General features: G+C 37.2%; 1 protein-coding gene across 7 annotated transcripts in view; it reads right to left on the reverse strand.

The window, feature by feature from the left end:
• Positions 1-1,051: 1,051 nt before the first annotated feature.
• JAG2 (jagged canonical Notch ligand 2) overlaps positions 1,052-19,287 on the reverse strand; it is a 68,396-nt gene continuing 50,160 nt past the window's right edge. For all 7 annotated transcript variants that reach the window (XM_066998451.1, XM_066998452.1, XM_066998450.1 and 4 more), the window contains 14 exons: positions 18,746-18,896; positions 18,301-18,465; positions 17,699-17,812; positions 16,258-16,371; positions 15,764-15,877; positions 15,138-15,254; positions 14,154-14,181; positions 13,069-13,154; positions 10,182-10,295; positions 9,859-9,974; positions 7,912-8,157; positions 7,347-7,478; positions 6,206-6,362; positions 1,052-3,340 (listed from right to left, as the gene is read on the reverse strand). In XM_066998451.1, the coding sequence (XP_066854552.1) occupies positions 2,868-3,340; positions 6,206-6,362; positions 7,347-7,478; positions 7,912-8,157; positions 9,859-9,974; positions 10,182-10,295; positions 13,069-13,154; positions 14,154-14,181; positions 15,138-15,254; positions 15,764-15,877; positions 16,258-16,371; positions 17,699-17,812; positions 18,301-18,465; positions 18,746-18,896 (2,127 nt within the window). In that variant the 3' untranslated portion in view covers positions 1,052-2,867. The remainder of the gene's footprint in view (positions 3,341-6,205; positions 6,363-7,346; positions 7,479-7,911; positions 8,158-9,858; positions 9,975-10,181; positions 10,296-13,068; positions 13,155-14,153; positions 14,182-15,137; positions 15,255-15,763; positions 15,878-16,257; positions 16,372-17,698; positions 17,813-18,300; positions 18,466-18,745; positions 18,897-19,287) is intronic.

Below are 19,287 nucleotides of genomic sequence, written 5' to 3' on the forward strand. Positions count from 1 at the left end.
AGTTAATCTTACAGAATGAGTTTCATTGCTCCCACTATTGCTAGGGAGCTAACAGCAGTCACTAGGTTTTTCCAAGTTGATTTTAGAAAGTCATAGCTGAGAAAGTGTTGGTTCCTTGTCTCATCTTTGGATTTCCACAGCCCCCTGAGCTTTTCTTCAAGGACAGGAGACATATTTGAATATTTGGAGCTTGGAAATCAAAAGGTAATTCGAAAGGTAATGAAAGAATTTGGGTTTAAGAACTGACTTTGTAGCCAGGAACTTAAAAACAGCTCTCAGAACTCAGCTCTCAGAGCTTAGAAACAGCTCTCACTCATCAAGATAAAGACAAGCCAATGCCCTAAGGAAAACAAAATAGCTATGAGGACTGGGAATAAAAACTGTCTGCTAGGCTCTAGGATGCTGCTTCAGAGGTTGGTAGCTAATAGAAAAAGAAATATCAATATTTATATTCCATATCTCTTTATGTTCTTCCCAAAAGTTCACCTTTCATGTAGATTTCTGCTAAGAATCATTTAAGTCACCATAAGAAACAGGCATAGACCTACTTAATTAAAACTGGAGTATGACAAGACTAGAGCTTGAGTGGTTGCAGAATATAGAAAGGAGTTAGTTAAAAAAAATCCGAATCACTTTGGCAAGAGTGCTTCAAGCTGTTTCATGCTTGACAGCCCTCTTATCACCCAAGGAAGCAAACTGATACCACTAGACAAGCCTCTGCTCAGCAGCTGGGAGGAGAGCCATTTCTAGAAAGGCACATGGGCAATAGCTGCCAGCAAAACCAGCAGCCGTACTTTGCAAGGGGCAGCACAGACAGTCCCAGTTTAAGTAGTAAAGGTGTTTATGCCTCTAGACCACCTCCTACACAAAGGGCTACTTGTGTAGTAGTGGGCAAAGGACAACGCTGCCAAGTTGGCTCAGGAAATACCAACACGAACAAAGGCCACGAGCAAAGGTTAGAGGAAGTACCAGGTATTAAATCAGGACTTTCACTCCTCGTTCATTTTGCCTCATCAGATCAGAGCTTCAAGTAACCAAAGCAAACACAATGTGAAGTATCTTACACACAATGAGGGAATCATTTTATTAGATTATGGAAGACAGCAGCATTACAGTACAAAAAGATACAAGAGTAGCAGAAAAAAAGTGTTTTTGGTTTAAATACTTAGGATTATACTGGGGAACATGAGAAGGATAGTACCCTTTTCTAAACTAACTCCTAAACCAGGTTATCAAAATAAGTTTTGAATATTCAGCACAAGTAAAAAAGTTACAACAAACATCATTATAAAATGCTTTAATAAATAGTTTTTCTGAAAGTTTTTTTTAAGAACATGTCAAACAAAAATGTACTAAAACAGAAGATCCTGCAAAGCAAATCGTGTGTTCCTGTATAAAATAACTGATTTCAAAACATTCATGTTTACATTGTTCATGGGCCAGAGTTTACACTCTCAAACATCCGCTCCTCTCACTGGTAGGGTAACTAGGTGTATGTAGTGTTATGCTTCTTCAGTAATTAAAATAAATGTACAGCTTGCCCAGTTAATAGCAATAATAAAGCCTAAAAAATGCACAAATAACCATTTCTAATGAGGTACTCCCACCTTCTTCTGAGCTTGCCAGCCTTTTTTTTTTTTTTTTTCCATTTAGAGCAAAAGATGAATAAAGCACAACAGAAACAAGATTGAGGAAAATATTGTTCCCTTCATTAGGCCTGTATTTAAACGCAAAAAAGTAATACCACATGTAATTAACATATTCACAAAAGAAAAAACAATGCCTCACTATGTTGGTACTGTACAGTAGATGCACCCGTTAGTGTTCTTGAGATGGGCTGAACATGGGGATAAACAAACATTTCTGGATCTATTTACATGTAAGTGGTTATGTTCCTATGTAAATACAAATGACCAACAGATTCCTAACATTGATTGTATTAACATCATTTTCTAATCTGGACATAATACCAAAAAAAATGTCTTATAAACTGCCATAAAACCTCCTTTTCTGCAACATAAATTAAAAGGAATGACATGTAAAAAAAGACCAAAATATTTAAGTTATTAAATCAAATATACAGAGTGATTCATTTAATATGTACATATTTACAAAAAAAGCACTTTCACTATTAGAAAATAAACTGTGTCAGTTGGGGAACCTAGAGTTCTCACAATTTTACTATATTGATATGGCAGTCTTTGACAGTTGCTATAGAAAAAGTTTAATCTCAAGGCACTTGTCACATGCTTCAATACTGCAATTCTAAATGAATTCAACAGAAATAAAAAGGCCACTTTTAAACCACAGTTGAAAGATCTCTATAATTTTTTTTTTGTTCCTATTACAAAGTGTGTAAGGCAAATTTGGAAAAAATCTTACAGAAGCTACTAACGTAACAAGTGCAGTGAGCTGCCATTAATAGAGATTCAAAGTCAAGAAAGCAGTTTAAAGTTCACAATTTCCTCAACCAGGAGGTTTTAAAGCCACCATTAAATTAGAGCAAGTAATAAAAAGAAATACATTCTGTAAACAGTGTACAGTCTTTTGTAATAAACTTTACACATATTGAAAATACAACCTCTCCTCTGCCACACAGCGAGTGTATTATAAGTAAACTTTACAAAAATAGCAACTATCAAAGATTACTCATTTTTTCATCTGACAGTCATTGAATAATTTATACAAGGCTAAAGAAACAAAATAAATTTTATTTATTATTATTTTTATTTATTTTTTTTACGCAAAATAAAGAAACTATGAACATTTGACTCCAGATATTTTTAGTCCTTGATGCAAAGTGGAGATGTCAATTTTTCCCCTCCCCAGTAAGTGTAGGCGCAGTCTGCCTACATTCCAAATACAGATTAGTCTCTACTGCCTTCAAAGTTTGATGCATTCACATTTTTTACAGATCTGTTGTCCATTTTGCCTATTTGATGGGATTTCTTTACTGGACTGCTCTCTGATGTATCAGATGCCTTTGTTGGCAAAGGCTTTGCGAGTTTGTGAGAGAGGAATTTGTCCATTTCCTCATCTCTTTCCTCCTCTTCATCCTCCTCTTCCTCATACTCTACATACTCCTCTACTGCATCACAAGTTCTTTTTTGAGGAGATATGAAGTTTTTGCATTCATAACGAATGTCTTTGTTACTGTAAGATCTGTCTATAGGATTTCTTATGGGATTCAAAGGCGCCCACTGGTTATTGGCACCCTCTTCTCTGGGAGGACGACTTCTTTCTCTCTCTTTTCTTCTCTTCCGAGTCCACCACACACAGATGATTATACAAGTCAGCCATACAATGCTAAATACCGCACAAAGAATTGGAACCAAATAATCTAGAGGGCAAATAAAAAAACAAAAGTCTTGAGTTAATGGAACTAGTTGTACAGCACTGAGCAGCTGCAAGAGAAATATCCACACAACTCTAGGTTAGTCCTGGAAAGATTGTTTTTTAGAAGGAAGATGTCGTTGCTGCACAATGGTACATGTATGAATACACTAGTTTATCTAGAAAGGCTCTTTACAAAAAGAGTAAAGTTAGACTTTGCCCTGCTTAATGATGGGGAGAAAAAAACACTTCACATGAGATGTTTCTTTCCTGTCTAATGGACAAACTAGCGATACAAACAGCATTGTCTTTCTCAAGTACCCAAGCCAATTTGGCCCAGAAAACTTCAGTAATGATTCTGAAAAGAAAAAAATGTTCGTGTAGGAAGGAAGCAGACTGAAGAGTATTATCCCTCTGATTTGCTCCAGAAATTGCATTGACATTTGCATCAGGAATACACACTGTGTATCCTATCAGACAGAAGAGTGTCTTACCATCAAGTCCACCAGTATTTATGTATTACTTAGCTCTTACCTGAATGTTTTTACATATTACATATTTTAAAAAGAGTCAGGCACTTTTTACGATGGTCTACCAGTTTTACTTCAGAGTAAAATCCTTACTTTAATTTCTCCTGATAAATATGGTATACCAGAATGTTGTCATTAGATATGAGAGCATTCACTGCTCAATGAATAAGCAAAAGGAGTTGATGCAACTGCTTTTCTCCCGGTTCCCCTATTACAAATCCCATTAGTGTTGTCCAAGCCACACAGATGGATTATTCCTCCAGGAAACAATTTCCAAAGATCTACATCTGCTGGACATTTGTCTTTTTCAAGGGCTTTATTACTAGAACAGAATACCTTTTTTGCTAAGCAAAAATTCCTGCATTGTAAGTAGTAAGACATCAAGTGCTTTGCTTTTTGTAGAGACAGACAGGATGGCTCAACAACTCTGTAGACACACGCAGTCCAAACTACAAATTTCAACCTCTAATCCAAATGTAAATTGTCTGCAGTTTTGAGACAATTGCTTACAGAATAACCTGCAAGTTGCTGTACAAAAACAGGTGACTGCTTCAATGCCATGGTCATTCATTCCAACTTTAAAATGTCTTCTGAACATATTCTAGTATGAAGGTGATGGTATGCAGGATCTGACATGCTCAAACATTTCCTTCTTGTAAAGGAAGATGAATAACCAGGAAAGTGGTTTGCCTCATGAGATTTAAAGTCATAGTTTAGCATGCCAGGGAAAGATTGTGCTCTTAGCAGTAACTGCTAGTCTCTCTCCATTTTCCATAAGCAGTCTAAACGATGAATGGGGTGGTGGGTGGGGGGAATAACTTAAGAAAAGGAGCTCTTCATATCAGCTTCAAGTAAAAAAAGATTCTTATGCAAAGAATAGTCTCCATAAGTTCAAAATGAAGATTTTATTTTTTTTTAAGCCAGAGGAAATCGATGAAGTATTTAAATAATCATCTCCATCTGGATACTCTAGCATCCCACAGAAATCAGTCTTAAAGACACGGTGCTTTGCACCAATGTTTTGTGGTAGGTTTACACCTGCCACACCTAATTAAAAGGTAAAAATAAAACAAACCAAAGACCATGAGAGAGCAGGCTATAGTTTACTTCTTCATGAGTCCAGTTAAAGAACTGGGGGCCACTGGTCAATACTAAGCATCCAGTGAAATGAGTCTAGAAACATCTTACAGCTAGTGCTTGAGAATAAAGTCAAAGACTTCCCACTTTCTCAGAGAATCTTTGGATTTCATTGATGCAGGAGTAAAAGTAATCCCATCCCTCTTTCCCTAGAATTTAACGCATAATCAGAACAGAGAAGCTGAAGTATGTCAGAATCACAGCTCAATTCTTTATCATCCTATGTCGTTTCTGTTCATGACAAGAACAAAGCTAGTAGCCTCCTTCAGAGGAGCTGAGGAAATAGTACATTTGCCAAGGCTTTAACAGATGAAAGGCATTCCCCTAAAGGGAAAACACAAAGGAAATGGAACCAGGCCATTTACTCATTGTTTTGACTATGGTTGGAAGATCTTCCAAAAGATTATGTTGGGGAGGTCTAAGAAAGTTGGGAGGGTCTCCAACATTTGTAATTTTTCCACTCTGAAGCCCTTTAGTGGAACTGCAGCCCACCAGGGGTCCTCCACAAAACCTTTTCCTGCCTCCCCCAGGCAGGAAAAGGACAAGGAACACAGGCACGCAACACTTCAACTGTTCATTTTGACACATCTCTTAGACAGACAACACAGAGATACAGGTATCTCCAGTCACACCATACCCTCGTTAAGGGGAATGTACATTACAGTTTAAACCAGCTGTGCACTATTGAGAAACATGATGGAGAGCAAAGTTTTGTATTATCATTGTCAAGTACTGAAAGATCCTAGACATCTAACTCCTATTAAGCTAATACATAAGCACTTCAGAAAAGACTTGGTATCACACTATATCTACCCCTGTTCCCATGATGTTTTCAGTACCTCACATCTCCAGTTTCTATAGTGCAGCAGCACGAAGGTCTGAGATTTGGTTAAGGTTAATGTAATAAAGTCAGAAAGGATATGAAAACAAGAACTCCTGAATCAGGTGAAAGGTATGCTTAGGATAAAAAATGGGGTTAGAAAGAGTGGCAATAGCAGGTAGGGACATAATCCATAACATGGTACCAAGTTTAACCTAGCACACAAGCACAGACTCTTGATCTTAAAGCCATTTTTCTCTTCAGTTAGCAATAGTAATTGAAGAAACAACCTGGTCTACCATTTTCCCACAGAGAAACAAGATACTGACAGCAGGGAATAGAAAATACTTGAACACACACACGATGAGTGCATTGGGAACCTTACCTGATGATGAATTCCCAACAACTATGGTCTCTACTTTGACTTCAGTTACTGCCAACATAACAGTGCTGTTTTGCCGCTTGGTGATGGCATTTACTATTGTATTAGCAGCATTCTGTATGAGACTATTATCTTGTTCATCTCGATGTGGGACAAAAGACTAAAAGGCAGAGGAGGAAAGGTGAAAAAAACAGAATTATTGCAGTCACCTAGGCAAAACATTGCAATTTTTAAATTCAACTCTCTTATTTGAGTTCTGTGGCTTGAGTTTACCTGACAGAAGTTAGAAACCTTCAAATATTCTGTAGCAACAGCATGGATGTCTTTATTTGAACTGCAGACGCAGTGTCAGGCTTGGTTGATAACATGCCCACTTGCTAATCTAGTATATCTCAAAATGCATTTGACTTCCATGTCACTTACACCGCTGAGCTAAACTTAGTTATAGTTTGAAGCACTTCAAGACGTGTGGATTATCTAGATAGAAGCCTGGACTAATAACAGTCTGCTCTATTTATACCATAGAGTTTACTTCTTGCATCATGGCTCAGCATGTTCTTTACAATACTGGCAGAGACAGTCCAGCTTCTGCCTCGACAAACACTTTAATATGAAAATTCTTTATTTGGAAATTACACAACAGAGAAACATTGAGTGACTGAGCTATAAATGCCTCTAAAGCACTACTTTAGCTCAGTATGGCAACAATCACTCTCACCTACTTAACTTGCATCTTCTTCAACTTAACATTTACATGCTTATTGAACATCCTGAAGCAGCCATACTAGACAGCAAGTACCAAATTCTTTACACTGCAAAGATCAAATCCAACCACCTGCAACTATCTCCACACTGCAAAGGTCAAGAGCCCAAGATTTGATAGAGCAGGTAGGCACCTGTTCACTAATTTTGGCTGAATTAGTCCTCAGAATGACTTATCAGCAAATTGCAGTCACCTTCTGTCATTAATGAAGCTTGTAGTCCAGATATCTAGCAGTATAGGAAATTCCATGAGATCTGAAAATCATGGTACAGTCAGCCTAGGCCACAGATTGCAACATCTATATTGAAGTGAAACAAGCTTAAGCAACCTCTTCTCCCCTGCTCAAACTAATGACAACATATATACACATCTCATACTTACAATAGCAACTTCCACTGCATTCTCTGTGGAGTATGACAGATCACATAATATTATCAAAGTTCTGTCCCTAGAAACAGTCCTAGTAGCTGGTAAATATCGTATTTCAGAACAGATATTTTCAGTTGTAGTGCCCTGTTAGAAGCAATGGAGATCGCATGACTTTAGTTCAAGTCAAAATTAGCACAAAAGTAAGTTTCACAGTTTTTGCAGTTACTGAGACCTGATGAAGGGGACAAATAAGGCAGGCAAGAAATGGCAGAAAAGTGAGGAACAGTTTTTCAATGAAGGTAAGAAGTTGAGCTTGTATGACTATCCTAGTACAGTCTAAGCCCATCTTGTACTGTAAGAAGTAAATCATTTCTTTGAAATTAAAAAAATATATATTCAGTAGAAACCCTAACTTTACCTTGCCCTTTAGGCAAAGCAAAATTTATAACAGAAGTCTAATAATAAAATTTGCAAGTTGATGACAGCAAGGAGTTGTGTTATAAATATTAATCTTCTATTCCCCAACATGGAAAAATCCCTACATATATTCGCATACTTGATTAATAATTGTTCTCACCTGGGGGACTTTGTTTCCATTAAAAATTAAAGTAATCCTAGCACAGTCATTGTCCAAGTATCCAGAATTAGGCAGACACTTGATATTGGCAGGCAGAGGTTCAGAGGCACTGCATTCTCCCCAGTCAGTGCACGGTGGCTGAAAACATTTCATATACTTCTCCTGGCATTCTTGACCCATGGGACACTGGTTATTTGAATTATCCCAGTGTTTGTGTAACAGACAAGGTTTTTTCCCACACCACACCTAGAAATTCAGAACAAAAAAGTACTGTTACAGTTAATTGCTCTTATGCATCAAAAAAAGCTATTCGCTAAGATGGTCATGATCTACTACTGATTGCAAAAAGTACCTATTTCTATATTGCTAGTCTTAGTAGAAGATGGAGTCGCTCTTTCAGAAAGTGGACATTTTGTATTGACTAAAGAGTAAACTGAGCAAAGATTACCCAAGATACTGGTGACACTGAGGGGATTCCAGATTAATCCCACATAACTTCAAACTACACAGAAGTTCAGACTTCTTTAAGCTAGTCATCAAGGCTTTTTATATTCTAGAAATAAAAACCTCCAACAAGGTCTTGTTTCGCTTCAATATTTATACTGAGATCTTTGCTACAGAACACTGAAGACATTAAGGAATGACAGATCATTAGAACCACTGACATTTCGACCACTCTTCCAAGAAAACAGTATGCCGGCACCCCCAAGTTACTGAGGGATAGTAAGCCTCCAAAACACCACTCCACTTCATGGTGTGCCTTCACAAAGTCTATAAAATGCTATACAGCTATTCCTTTATTAACGTATGGCTTTGTTAAAGCATCATTAACAGCAAGAAAATATTCATTCCACTACACATGAAGGAACCAAACAATATGAGTAAGTTGTAATCACTGCACCACTTCTGTTTGCCTCAAAGCTGTGTGCTGCCACCCTATACACATCCTTAGCCTCCCTCCACAACAGGAAGCATATTTCTGCAGTTGTAGTTACCATCACGTCCTGTTCCCTTTTGAAGGCATCTCAAACTTCAAACTCACAACACCATAAAGAGACTAAAAATAGTATTTTTAAATTATTAAGTGCAAGATATAGTTATTTCCTAGCCTACAGGGCATACCTACCTAATAAAGAAACATGAAGGCTGAACGGATCAGCAATATCCAGGCTTTTAAACTGATGCTTCCAATGAAATGTTTGGGAGACTGCCAGGTGAGGCAGTGTCGTAAGTACTATTAGCCCTCACCTCGAGCCACCCACCTAGCCTTACAACTTGTAAGCAGCACCGATCTTATTTTTCTCCAACTGTGATGTAAAGCTGCACAGGCACCACAAATCCACTAAGATATGCTATCACAGCATGGCGGAAAGGTCTGGAGCACATACACTAACGTGTTCTATCTGCATTTAGCCTAGTCATATTGCTTCTAAGTCACAACCACAAACATAGTCCATAATAAATATACAAAGATTAGAATTAGTCAATTCATAAGTCTACTAAATCTACTGAAGGACAACACAAAGGCAAAGATTGCCCGCTGAAGAAACTTTTTTTCCTCCACTTCCTTTACTCTGGAATTAAGGTTTCTCAGAATTAGGTCTAACACCATGTTTGCAAAGCTTTGGCAGAGATTTTTTTTCTAAAATCATTTCAAGGATCATTATTTCATTCCCATTCATATTTACTTTTCTGCAAAAAAAAAGAGTGCCTGTCTGCTTCTAGAGAGCTTGTTCTAGCAGGTAGAGGGTAGGACAATAGCTTATCATTATAAAGCCAATCCCGTAAGCGTTTTTACAGGAAGTCATTGCACACAAAAAAGGACAGTTTGTGGGTGTGCTGTGCAAGACTTTAGACAAAAAAGACTAATTTGTGCATGAAGACACACTAACTTGTGCATGAAGTACGTTCCAGCCAGAAGGATTTAAGAGAAGTCAAAATACCTACCTTGGTGCAGTCAATATGGCCATCCAAACAGTGACAGTTGTTGCATTCTTGATCCCACCTGCTGCCATGAGGAAATGTCATTCCTTTAAGCCAGCAAGGCTTTCCAATTCCAATCACTACAAAAAGAAACAGACACTTAACTCAGAGTTACTGAAGCTATACATATTTCAAACAAACAAAAAAATCTTGCTGCTGTTCCTTATTCAGACTATTGCATATAAACTCTTTACCAACTACAATTGTAAATTGTACCCAATTTTTTTTTTGGGGTGGGTGGGGGGTGGGGGGGGATGGGTAGAGGTTGATAGTAGATATAGAAATACCTTCTTGGCACCTAGGACCAACTCTTCCAGGGGGACAAGTGCATCGGTATCCATTGATTTCATCTATACAAGTGGCACCATATCCACAAGGGGAAGACTGGCATTCATCAATATCTAGAGAGAAAATAGGTAAAACTCAACAGCAAGAACATAAAGCATTGTAATTAAACATTTACTGAGATGTAATCTGACAATACCTGCTTTTCTAATATGCACAAGAGTTTGGCTTCAGAATTAATCATCTTAATTGGAATTATTCTTATAGTTCCATCCTAACTGAAGCTCTGGTAATCAAAGCAGCAATCTTAGGCTGACTCATTTTACAGAGCAGAAGTGTTGGACAGCTGTAGGTGCTAATGTCTTCTCCACACTCAGCTAATGTCAGAACAGGATGCGGGACTGTAGTCCTAGTGTCTGCCATTTAGACTTCGTAGAAAAGCACATGCTTTCAGGAAGTTATTGTAGTGCACGAACAATTGGCTCAACAGTGTCCCCCCCAAAAATTAAAAAGGAGTTTCTTACAGCAGTACAATCTACCATAAAGAAGAAAAATAGCATTTAGTTTGTTACAGACATTTGTTACAACTCTTCAATAACTATGAAATAGCAAGTAGATTCATTTAGTACACACGTACTTAGCACAACAGCATCTCAAACAACCTTCAAAGATCCACAGGCTTAGTTACAGAAATCTAGTGAAAAAAGGCAGAATCATAGAATCATGCAGGTTGGAAAAGACCTCTAAGGTCATCTAGCCCAACTTTTAATCTGGTACTGAAGTCCACTACATGCTGTTAAGTCCTAAGCCTACAGGTTTCTTGAAGATCTCCAGAGATAGTGACTCAACCATTTACCTGGGCAGCTTGTTCCAACAACGCACAACCCTTTCAGTAAAGGAATTTCTCCTAATATCCAAACCAAACCTCCCCTGACACAACTTGAGGCCATTTCCCCTTGTCTCATCACTTGATGCTTGGGAGAAGAGCCCAACCCTCACCTTGCTATTGCCTCCTTTAAGGTAACCGTACAGCACAAGTAGCATCCCCCCCCTTCAGTCTCCTTTTCTCTAGGAGAAATAACCTCAGATCCCTCAGCCACTTCTCCTAAGACTTGCGAAACAAGAAGCACTGTCCATTCAGATGCACAAAGTATTTGTTATTCTGGGTAAGTGAACAACACTAATTTATGCAAAAGCCTACCAACAAAAGTAACAAACCAACCTGCCAATTTGCAAGCTACAGACACCTGCTTTATTTTTGACCTTAACTGTTCTCTCCCAAGGCATATATCAAAGGTTTAATAGATTCATTTAGGTTGGAAAATACCCAACCATCAAGTCCAACCATCAACTAACACTACAAGTCCACCACTAAACCACATCTCTAAGCACCATGCCCACATGTCTCAAGTATCTCCATGGAAGGTAGCTTCACCACTTCCCTGGACAGCTTGTTCCAATGCCTAACCCCCTATTGAAAGCAAATGCCCACTCCAATCCCACAGAAAAACTATTTAAACACTAATTCTTAGCTGATACAGACTATCAGCTCATCTTCTGTGTTTACAGGACTAGAGTTAGAAAGCCATTGTAGCGTTAATAATGAGACTGTTACCTGTATAGGCAACAGAAAACAACAACAAATGAACATGAGCCAAAGAGCTTTTGGTTCTATTTTAGCTCCCTTCAGAACCATTCTATGGCAAAGTACCAGCGAAACTCAGAAGTATCTAAACTACAGGGTTTGACTACTCCTTCCTCCCCTATTCAAGCTATGTTAAAAACTATCTAAACAGCTGTTAATTCTTACTGTTATCAGCATCCCATAACAGGTGTTTGTTAGAACTACTTCCTTTGTTTACAACATTCTAAACAAGGAAAAAATAGTCAGCAACCCCATTACAAATACACAGCATTTGTCTTTGACTACAAGTAGTCCTCTCTGCATTTCATGCCTGGAGAAGGACAGTTCAACATCCCTGAGTGTCTGCATGTAGATACACATACATAATTATCTGCCATCTCTGGTTCTACATCCAGAGATCACCAGCTCAAATCTACTGCCATAAGTGCTATGATCACCTTCTGACTAGAGGTGCAGTTCATTTACTACCTGCGAGAATAAGAATGGAACCTCTACCTAAAAGAACAATCTACTACTGGAGTGGCAGAACAAAGCCTAATATAGCCTCAAAGTCTGATCTACCCAAGGTAAAACTATGTAAAAATAAATATATTTAGATCAAAATAGTAGTATTCAGAAGTATTTAATTAAAAACACAAAGACACATACAGTCCTCCACAACATTTAAATGCAGTCTTCACATCTTGTTTCCTCCTTTTTTTCAGCCTCTAGTAAAAATTGCCACGTAACAGGTTAATTTTATAGCTTTGAAAGAGCCTTTATCATGTTTCTTGCAAAATGTTGTGCTCTACCACCTGTATTCACGTGCCAGCACTATGCTCCTCATATTTTGCCTTCATTTGAGATATCCCAGTGGATTTGTTTCTAATTTTTAGTTTCTAATGTTAAATGGTACACTTAATGTGTCATCTTTAATGATGAATTGCTTATCAAGAAAAACACTAAATCATAATAAACTCCTATAAAACCAACGCTCCAGACCCTTCAGAAATGCCTGACAAAAAGCAGCAACTTTAAGTACAATTTAAGCCAAGTCACTTCAGTTGCATTTAATGAAATAAAGAAAGGGACAGGAACTGCCATTGTTTTCAAGGTGAGTACCAGTGCCTGACTGACCCAGTTGGCTTCTTCTTTATTTGGAATTCAGCTTACCTAATGCAAAAAGGATTTAAGGGTTCATTCTGATTTGTGTGCTGGAATGGTACAACCTTTCAGGTCATTACTCATATAGCTACTTTACTTACTAATTCTGCAGTCAGGACCAGCAAATCCAGGTGCACATTCACATCGAAACCAATTCACACCATCAACACAGATACCTCCGTTATAACTGTAAAAAATAATAGGCATATCATTACACCAATTGTTCTCAGGCTACGTTCACAAGTCTAAAGATGAACAAAAAACACAGGTTCCTCACACTGCCTGTTCAAATACAAATTCCTATCATCTCTATTCATGGAACTTTCTCACTACTCAAAGAATTAAAGTCCCTCCTAATTCATAATACTAGTCTATACTTAAATTATTGTTTCAGTGGTCTCTAATTAAAGCTTTGTTAATTAAATCTGCTGCTGCTGTTCAGGAGAAGAACCTATTTCCGCCATTTGAAAAAGCATACTGTTAGATAAAACTGCTTCGTAAGTTACCTGTTAAATCAACAACATCTACAAAAGCATGCATGGGGAAGTATATCAACATATCTCAAGGACATAAAGCAGCCCTAAAAAGCTAATACAGAGAGCCAGAACTTCTACAATTTATTTGAAATACATTCAGTTGGGGTTATTGCAGAGGTTGACAACAGGGAAAGATAAGGTAGACGGTTTGCTTAATCCACATGTCAGTATTTTTCCTCTTAAGCTACAAACTTTTCTGTTTAACACTAATATATCTATCTCCCCCCCAAAATTACTATTTTAAAAACTCATTTATACAGAGTATTTGATCTGTTTTTGTATTTGTCTAAAACTATTTACTGTAAACTAACAAGTTTTGATTATTTTTCAATTCTTATTCTAAAACTCAGTTGTAGATACTTGAGATGTTATCAAGTCTGACTCATTTCACATTATAGTAAGTCACCAGTCAGTTCTGGCATGAGAACTGCACTCTGAAATACTTTGTTCATATATGAATCAACTCAAGATCATTCTGTGGTCTTTGCTGCTGTGAAGAAATAGATAAGGCACAACTGAAAACTGTTTTAAGACTTACAAAGGCTGGCTTCAATTATTTTAGGGCAGAATTGGTTCTAATCTAGAATAGAAATCCATATTACTGTGCTGTCTTATTTTCACAATAGGTATAGAACTATTCTCATACTTACCATGGATGAGGGTTGCAGTCATTGGTATCTTTAAAAAAGAAAATAGACTAACATCAGACTAACATAACTCTTTTGACATTTATTTTCTAGCATACAAAATTATAATTTAAAAGACAAAAAGCAAAAAGTTTCCCTCTACACACACGCTTGCAAAAAAAGTTCAAATAGACCTAAGAGACTTAAGAAATACCTTACATTTTCTGAAAAAAAGTCAAAGTCTTACAATTTCTGTGTATTCTGATATATCAACAGCATGGACTGGTAAGTAGAATGATGGCAACGTAACAGGAATAAAACATGGTATTTGTTGCATTAGTAGTTCCTATAACTCAAACAGCCTCTAAAAGCTTTTTAGATGATTCCTATTACTTTAGCAATTCATACATATACATGCAACAGTCAGATTTCTTAAGCAAATCTTTCACATTATAAATAATTCTAAATTATTTGTTAGCATTTACACTGGTACTGTAACCTTTAAAACAGGTTATTAGGGCATACATCAGTACAACAGTAATCTCAGAGTAAACAAAGTACAAACAGATCTCAGATGTGGACTTCCTTCTGTTATGCCTTGAAACAAAAAGGATGAGCTGCAAGCTTTGTTCCACCTAATTAATTCATTGTGTTGGCATATCAAAGTAATTAACAGCTATCCTCAAAGAAACTAGCCGTATATGATGGAATATGCACTATCATCTTACTTTCAACATACTTTTCATTATTAAACTTACAGAGCATAACAATCCCCAGAGATACTTGTTCCCAAAGATTATTTTTCTCTAAGAGGCCGGATGTCACATTTTGGCAGAGTAGTGGCAAAAAGAAACATGACAAGTTCTTCATTCATTAGTCAAGCATATTTACCATGAATGATTCAGATATTTTTGGCAACTAAACACAATAAACTTGCTTTGTTTCAGTTAACAACTCTGTGCTAGACACTCCTAGTATCACAGAGCAACGAAGAAGAAAAAGCCTTACTCTGTGTGCATGTACGTCCTTCCCATCCTTCTTTGCAGATGCAAGAAAAGGAGTCTCCACTGCCAACACATGTTCCACCATTCATGCAAGGGTTTGGAATACAACTGCTGTTTTTAGCTTTGAAAACAGAAAAGGTATCTACTTAACACAACAAGTATAATATATCCATCATCTGGATATATCAAGATCACCAACCTGAATAGCACTTAGGTCAGCACTACAAGACTTACAAGAAGGTCAAAAGATTCTAAGAGCAGCCATATGCACAGTTATCTCTCACCTACCTTCATGATCACAAATCAACTGCTTAACTGAATCAAGATAAATTATCTATTTTTTCCCCCCCATCTAAGGTAAGCATCCCTCAAACACTGCTAAATTCCTACTTTGGTAGTATCCCACATCAGCTGGGATACACAGCCTGCACAGTATGTGAACACTGATGGTTGCTTATGACTAGACATTTTTCTGGACAAGGGAAGAAACTACTCTGAACTCGGTCACGATCCAACTGGAAAGGCATTGACAGTCAACTAGAATATAGCTTTGCCCATTTACTAATGGATTAAGTATTATTTAATTTCTTCTCTGCTTCTGCCTTTGTCCACAGACAATTTAGAACTTACCAATGTTGCAAGTGCTTCCAATCCATTCTGGAGGACATGAACAGCGGAATGTATCTCCATCATCATAGCACGTTCCACCATTGCTACAAGTATTTGCATCACATTGGTACTCACCTACATGTTTACAATAAAAACAATTAAAAATAATTAAGTCCAGCCTAATGGAAGTTAGAAGGCCAGCTATTTTTTAATCACAAGCTTACTTTTTTTTTTTAGAGGTACTTTATATTTAAATGCATCAGTACTGGAAACGCATAGTTCTACTTGCTGTATTAGAGTAAGCAAACCAAAAATAGTGGAATCTAAGGGCATCTCTTAAGACTATTCCACTATAGTTTGTGAAAGAGTAAGTTCTTTAAAAGTTCCATTTTGTTGCTGGGAAACTGGAAGAGGTAATGAAAATGACTATTATTCCACTGAGATTGTTTTAAGTTTCAGGAACTCTAGTCTCATGCAAAGAAAGAAAACTGAAGATCAAAGTAAAGAACACTTACGTGAATGGCAAGTTTTGCCTTTCCAGTCATTCTTACATTCACAATAGAAGTCATTTACCAAATCAATGCATCGGCCACCGTTATGACATGGGTTAGGAGAACAGTCATTGAAATCTAGAAAGAGTTATTCAAATTAGCTGATCTAGCCTAGCCAGGGCCATGAGAAAGAACACAAAATGTTTCTTTAATAAAGGAAATAAGCTGCATAGTATTTAGAAAAACAGCATTCCTAATTGTTAAGCAGTTATCTTTATATAAGCAAGGAAAATCTATTTTTAATAATAAACAACATGAATTACAAAACACTTTGATAACTTAAGACAAAAGTATCTTTCAGAAATCAGTAGTATGACTAAGTAGAGAGCCACCGCAGTTTCCTTTTTCCAGCAAATGTCTGTATTTTGAACTTTAGCGAACTTTCTACTATGCAACTCAGAAGTAGAAACCACAATATCCTGAAAAGAAGCCCTAGCTCAGGCCATCCACAAGACAATGCTCCCTTCTGTGTGTGTATATTTGTGTGTGTATATACACAAGTTTTAGAGATAGTGCTTTCTACTTAAGACAGAAGCTTCAATACTTAAAAACAATTATTCCAAAACAATCTTCATCTAAACCACACAAACTCTTGAAAATGATAGCTGTCAAAGGCTTCTCAGCCTTTATTTCACATCTGAATTGACGTACATCCTGTAATAAGCCTCAACGAATCCTTGTCCTCATGTTTTAGGAGGAACCTCATTCAGAGTAGATACCACATTTAGTAAAGAACCAGCTGCAGTTTCCTCTGAGTTAACCACCATGAACTTGATCTAGTACACTTCATTAACCAAAGCCCAAGAAGTCTCAGCCAAGGTAACAAGAGTAAAGGCCTGCTCCCACTTAGCCCAGAATACAAAACACTAAGTTGCTATAATATTCATCAAGTAAAAATTCAAACTTCGACAGTTCTTTTCATACCAAAGAACTAGAATGTTAAATTTGTGATTCCTCCAGTAAGGTGGAAGCGCATTATAACTTGCACAGGTTTAAAGCTAAAAAGCTTTCCAAGTTTGGAAACTGATGCATATTAATTGATTGGATAAAGGACAGACTTATGTACAGTAAGTACACTAAGAGGCAAATATACTCATAGCAATAAAAGGAATGAGTCTAACAGGTTCTCTATTCACTTTTGCTTCTCCTCAGGAGAAGCAAAGTTCTCCTCCCGAGGTACGTACCATGCCATAACCAAAGCATCAGATTATAGTTACATCAAAAGAACGGAATCTTTTGGAGCTGCTGCCATAGAATCTTGAAAATGCTTCAGCAAACAATGCTGAGTAGGTTGTCTGTTACCATAGAACTGAGAAACTACTGCAGCATTAACCATGTACTAAATATCACTAATCATTACAACAAAGCTGTGATATTAAACAGGGGAATGTGTAGCAGTACTCACTTGTGTCACACAACTCTCCTTCCCAGCCACTAGAGCAGAAACACCTAAATGAATCAACTTCATCGATGCACGTCCCACCATTCTTGCAAGGTTTCCCAAGACAATCATTGATATCTATGACAAAGAGTCAACAATTATTGCTCAAGATTGTCCTCATATACAAAAGTGAATTAGGTGAGTGATTTCTAGGTATCTAGGAAAAAAAACTATTCTCCATTTTTACATGCACAAGAACAGCTGCTCATAGCATCTGTTTCTGGTAAAAATTCCTAATGTGCTTTCTCTCATGTATCAAGACAAACCAGAGCGTTAAGTTCACCTGGCAAAAATAGCAAAATGTTCAATAAATACCTAGGTCATAGGTACAAACACATTTGCATTGAAATTGGACCAATATCAGTTTTCATTCACAGCAGAAAGCATGAACCACTGCAGAAGACAACTTTTACCAGAAGAAATTGAACTTGAAGCAGTACACTGGAAACAGTGCTCTGTGCAACTCTTAAAATCCTCATGTTTTACTTCATGTTGTAGAGCTTCAAAGCAGAAAAACTTTAAGGAGGTTTAGATCAAAAATTCTCTTAAAAGAAACTCCCACTTACTTTCATGACAGTATATTCCAGTAAAGCCTCTTTCACAGGCACAGGTAAAATTCCCTCCTGGCTGACTAATACACCGTCCATGAGGCCCACAAACATTAGATGAAATGAAACGGATTCCTTCTTGGGTAGTATTAGTGAAGACTTCTATTGTGCAGCTGTCTATTACTAAGAAAGAGAAGTAAACCATCAGATCATAAGAATCCATATCACTTTTTTTTTTTAAAAAAAGTTATCCAATGATTAAGACCAGTCAACTTTTAAAAACATAATTATGTTACTTCTCTACCCCTTTATAAGTAAGGACTGTTACAAGCACTTTCTTCTCACTCTATTTCATCAGGTCCAGGTACAATAAAAATGATTTTGTGTTATGCTATTCTCACAAATACTACTTTTTTCTGTATCACCAATACATTAAGACAGGTTTCTGGACAAGAGCAGGTACCTTTACAAGAATTGTTCTTGCAGTGGTCCTTGAGATGAGAACAATTCTTTCCATCATAGTCATCAGGGCAGGCACAATAATAATCTCCTCCCAGATCATAGCATTTAGCCCCATTCTGGCAAGGGTTAGGTTCACAGAAGTCAATATCCATCTGTAAGAGAGACCAGTTAGCAGCAGCAGCAGCTTCATTTCCCAGAAATAAGCAGCTTTATCTATGTTGCTAGAGACAGATGAAGCTAATTTTTAAGGAACCTCAAGTTTTAACATTTATGGATTTTCTACACTGCATTCCATCCTGCAATACAGAGGGAAACTTCAGTGTTTGTTTTTTTTTTTAAACTTTAATGAATCCTATTACAAAGGGTTTCTGATTCTCCAATTAAAGATATTCCTTTGAAGGAGGCTGAATAAGCATATTCACAATAACTTAACACAGAATAAGACATTAAGAGATTGCAGTGTGACTACTCTAGATCATTATCCGTCATTTCTCTGCCCTTTACACCCACGTACTATGTGCTATAACTCAAGTTATATACCAG

The sequence above is a fragment of the Anser cygnoides genome, chromosome 5 (assembly GCF_040182565.1).
Source record: "Anser cygnoides isolate HZ-2024a breed goose chromosome 5, Taihu_goose_T2T_genome, whole genome shotgun sequence".
NCBI lineage: Eukaryota > Metazoa > Chordata > Aves > Anseriformes > Anatidae > Anser > Anser cygnoides.